General features: G+C 51.0%; 1 protein-coding gene across 2 annotated transcripts in view; it reads left to right on the top strand.

The window, feature by feature from the left end:
* The window catches only part of UBA1 (ubiquitin like modifier activating enzyme 1), a 23,925-nt gene that overhangs the window by 10,351 nt on the left and 9,942 nt on the right, over positions 1 to 3,632 (top strand). For both annotated transcript variants that reach the window (XM_006161272.3, XM_027765467.1), the window contains exons 8-14: positions 116 to 248; positions 763 to 860; positions 964 to 1,110; positions 1,254 to 1,430; positions 1,538 to 1,642; positions 1,730 to 1,810; positions 2,181 to 2,336. In XM_006161272.3, the coding sequence (XP_006161334.1) occupies positions 116 to 248; positions 763 to 860; positions 964 to 1,110; positions 1,254 to 1,430; positions 1,538 to 1,642; positions 1,730 to 1,810; positions 2,181 to 2,336 (897 nt within the window). The remainder of the gene's footprint in view (positions 1 to 115; positions 249 to 762; positions 861 to 963; positions 1,111 to 1,253; positions 1,431 to 1,537; positions 1,643 to 1,729; positions 1,811 to 2,180; positions 2,337 to 3,632) is intronic.

Raw genomic sequence — 3,632 nt, 5'->3', positions numbered from 1 at the left:
CCAAGGTGAGCAGAGCAGCCTCAGGGGTTCTGGCAGGCGGATGGGCAGTGGCAGTCCTTCCCGTCTGCTTCTGGCCCCCTGAGCCTGCTCTGAGGCTCACTCCTCCTTTAACCAGGACAACCCCGGTGTGGTTACCTGCCTGGATGAGGCCCGACATGGGTTTGAGAGTGGCGACTTTGTCTCCTTTTCAGAAGTACAGGGCATGATCGAACTCAACGGAAATCAGCCCATAGAGATCAAAGTCCTGGGTGAGCCAGGGCCATGAGGGATCAGAGGGGTGCTAGGAGATAGGTTCCTGGGCTCTGGCCAGGGGGTTGAAGGGAGGAGATATGCCCCTGGGTTCAGAGTGAGGGGAGACACATCCTGGTTGTCTGAGGTGAACTGGAGACACAATCCTCTGGGATCCAATCAGAGCCAGTGGGCATTGGGGAGAGGCGCTTTTCCTGGGGGAGTGGGTCCCTGATGTCTGAGTGGAGAGGGGAATGCTCTCTGGTGATGGAACAGAGCAGATCAGAGGCACTTGTGATTGAGCTGATTTGGATAGGGAACAGAGAAGGTCTTCAGTGTGGACAAGGACACAGGTCTGAGTTCAGTCTGGTGCAGAGGGGAGATGGTTTCTGACGTCCAAGTGCAATCTGCTGCCAGAGGAGATGGTTCATGATGTCTGAGCTGGATTAGACAGAGATGGTTGTTTCCTCATTTTGCGGGTGTCATGGATCAGAGGGAAGATAAGTAGACTTACAGCTTTTCCCTCTACCATAGGTCCTTACACCTTTAGCATTTGTGACACCTCCAACTTCTCCGACTACATCCGCGGAGGCATCGTCAGTCAAGTTAAAGTACCTAAGAAGATCAGCTTTGTGAGTTGGGGTCTGGGCCGTGTGTTGTTGGAGTGGTGGTGGTTTTAGGCATTTGAAAGTTCTGCATTCTTCACTTCTGATTCTGCTATCCTGTCTTCCCCAGAAATCCCTGCCAGCCTCATTGGCAGAGCCTGACTTTGTGGTCACAGACTTTGCCAAGTACTCCCGCCCTGCCCAGCTGCACATTGGCTTCCAGGCCCTCCACCAGTTTTGTGCTCAGCACAACCGGCCACCTCGGCCCCGCAATGAGGTGAGTGGCTAAGCGGGGGAACCGTGCGTCCTCGCATGTCTAGCCGGTACAGGCAGTGAATGCCCACCATGCCGCTACCTGTGCACTCTCCCTCCCCCGATGGTGGCCTGACAGGTACTCTCTTGGTTCTTCTGGCCCACCAGGAAGATGCAGCAGAATTGCTGGCCTTGGCACAGGCCATTAATGCTCGAGCCCTTCCAGCAGTGCAGCAGGACAACCTGGATGAGGACCTTATCCGGAAGTTGGCATTTGTGGCGGCTGGGGATCTGGCTTCCATAAACGCCTTCATTGGGGGCCTGGCTGCCCAGGAGGTCATGAAGGTCAGTATGGGCAGGGGTTAGGGCCAAATGCCTCTTCAGCTCCATCTCCTGCTATCTGGCCCCATCAGGCTCCTTAACCACTGAGCACTTCTTCTCTTCCTCCCTAGGCCTGCTCTGGGAAGTTTATGCCCATCATGCAGTGGTTGTACTTTGATGCCCTTGAGTGTCTCCCCGAGGACAAAGAGGCCCTCACAGAGAGCAAGTGCCTCCCGGTATGTGAGTGGGCCTGTGAGGAAGGCATTATTGGGGCATTTCCAGGGAGGCCCCTTCTCTGATCCTCTTCTCTTGGCATTTCTTAGCGCCAGAACCGTTATGACGGACAGGTGGCTGTATTTGGCTCAGACCTCCAAGAGAAACTGGGCAAGCAGAAGTACTTCCTGGTGAGTGAGCTCATTGCAGACCTGTTGCCCTGCTACCCTCAGCTCCCCTGCCTTGGCCACCTCTTCTGGGGCCTCTGGCATCTCAAGGGAGGGCCTTTTGGTGTGTATGTCTGTGTCCTATCCCCTGCCCCATGTTCATTACCTCAAAGGACAACATTCCTGTTCCCTCCTCTTTGCCTCCTTCCTCAGATGACTCTGGGTCATTCCTCATAGTCCTGGCACCTGAAGATGTTCTACAACTTTTTTTTTCCCGCGTCAACGCTCTCCCCCTCTCCTGCTGGCTCCAGGGGCAGTGAGAAGTGATGGGCAGCTTTACACTAATCTGCATCACCCTGACTAGCCTCTGTTTCTCTCCTCGCCTGCCTTTTAGGTGGGTGCGGGGGCCATCGGCTGTGAGCTGCTTAAGAACTTTGCCATGATTGGGCTGGGCTGTGGGGAGGGCGGAGAGATTGTCGTCACAGACATGGACACCATTGAGAAGTCAAACCTGAATCGACAGTTTCTGTTCCGGCCCTGGGACGTTACGGTGAGTTGAAAGAGGGACTAGGGCTACTTCATCTTACTTTCCTCCCATCTTTTATTTTATTTTATTTATTTATTTATTTATTTATTTTTATTCCCATTCTTTCTGGCAGAGGTCTTTTCTTAGGCCCTTCCCCCTCCCCTCAGTTTCTCTGTCATTCATTCAACAAACATGTATTGAGTATCCTTCCACGGAATTAACCATTTTCCATCTCCTTTTTTCCTTTTTCCCTGATCTCTTATCAGTGTTGGTTGGGAAAGTATGTTGGGAGTCCCCGAAACCACCTTGGAAGTGAGATGATTTGCTAGGAGGATTCAATACAGTCATCTTCAGGGCTATACTTTATTACAGGAAAGGGCACATAGAACAGATCAGCAAAGGGGAAGGGCTCTTGGGGGAAGTCCGGGGGAGACCAGGCACAAATTTCTACCAGTCCCCTCCTGTGCAGAAGATGCACAGGATGAGCTAGTTCCCCAGTTACAAATGTAACAACACATGTGAAATGTTGCCAACCTAAGAAGTTTGTTAGAGAATCAGCACCAAAGGTTTTTCACTGGGGGCTGTCATGTGGGCACCCTCCGAGGCACACAACAGAATTCCAGACTTCTAGAAGGAAAGAACGTGTTTGGCATAAACCATGTTGTTTGAGCAACAATTCAGGCATGGTGAACCACTCTCAGCAGGTAGGGGTGTGGGGGGAACCTTCACAAAATCCAAGTTGTTAGACTCCAGCTAAGGGCCAACCTCAGAAGCAGGCCTTTCCAAGGATTGTAGTTCACTCTGTACAAATCTGGGCAGCCTATGGGGAGCAGTGTCATTTTTGCCTGCTCAGTGTCACTTTTGCTATCATCTGTTTGTTTATTCATCAAATACTGAGGTAGGTGCTGTTCTAGTTAGTTGGGATACTGTATCCAAAGATTCTAATGTATGTGTGGGGAGGAGACATACAGTAACAAGTAGAAATGATACAGTTCCCAGTGTTTCAGTGTTAATGCTAGCAGCATTAATGTAGATGAGTGTTCTGCAAAGGAAACAACAGACAGAATAAGGGAAGTTGGGTTGGCTAGGAAGGTTGGTTTGCAGTTTTGGTTACCATGATTAAAGAAGGCCTCATTTCTGCAGACTTGAAGGGTGTGAGAACCTAGAGCGCCCTCTTTTGAAAAGATCCTGCTTATCCATGTGTTCATATCCTGGTTCCATTTGAGAGAAGCTATGTGAACCCGTTGCCTGAAAGAATGGTAGATGTTGGGTAGGAAAACGAACAGACATTGGGCTCATTGTCTCCAATGTGTGCCTGTC

The sequence above is a fragment of the Tupaia chinensis genome, unplaced genomic scaffold, assembly GCF_000334495.1.
Source record: "Tupaia chinensis unplaced genomic scaffold, TupChi_1.0 Scaffold138400_2, whole genome shotgun sequence".
Lineage (NCBI taxonomy): Eukaryota > Metazoa > Chordata > Mammalia > Scandentia > Tupaiidae > Tupaia > Tupaia belangeri.
Note: the sequence above shows the minus strand (reverse complement) of the source record. Positions and strands in the feature narration are given on the sequence as shown.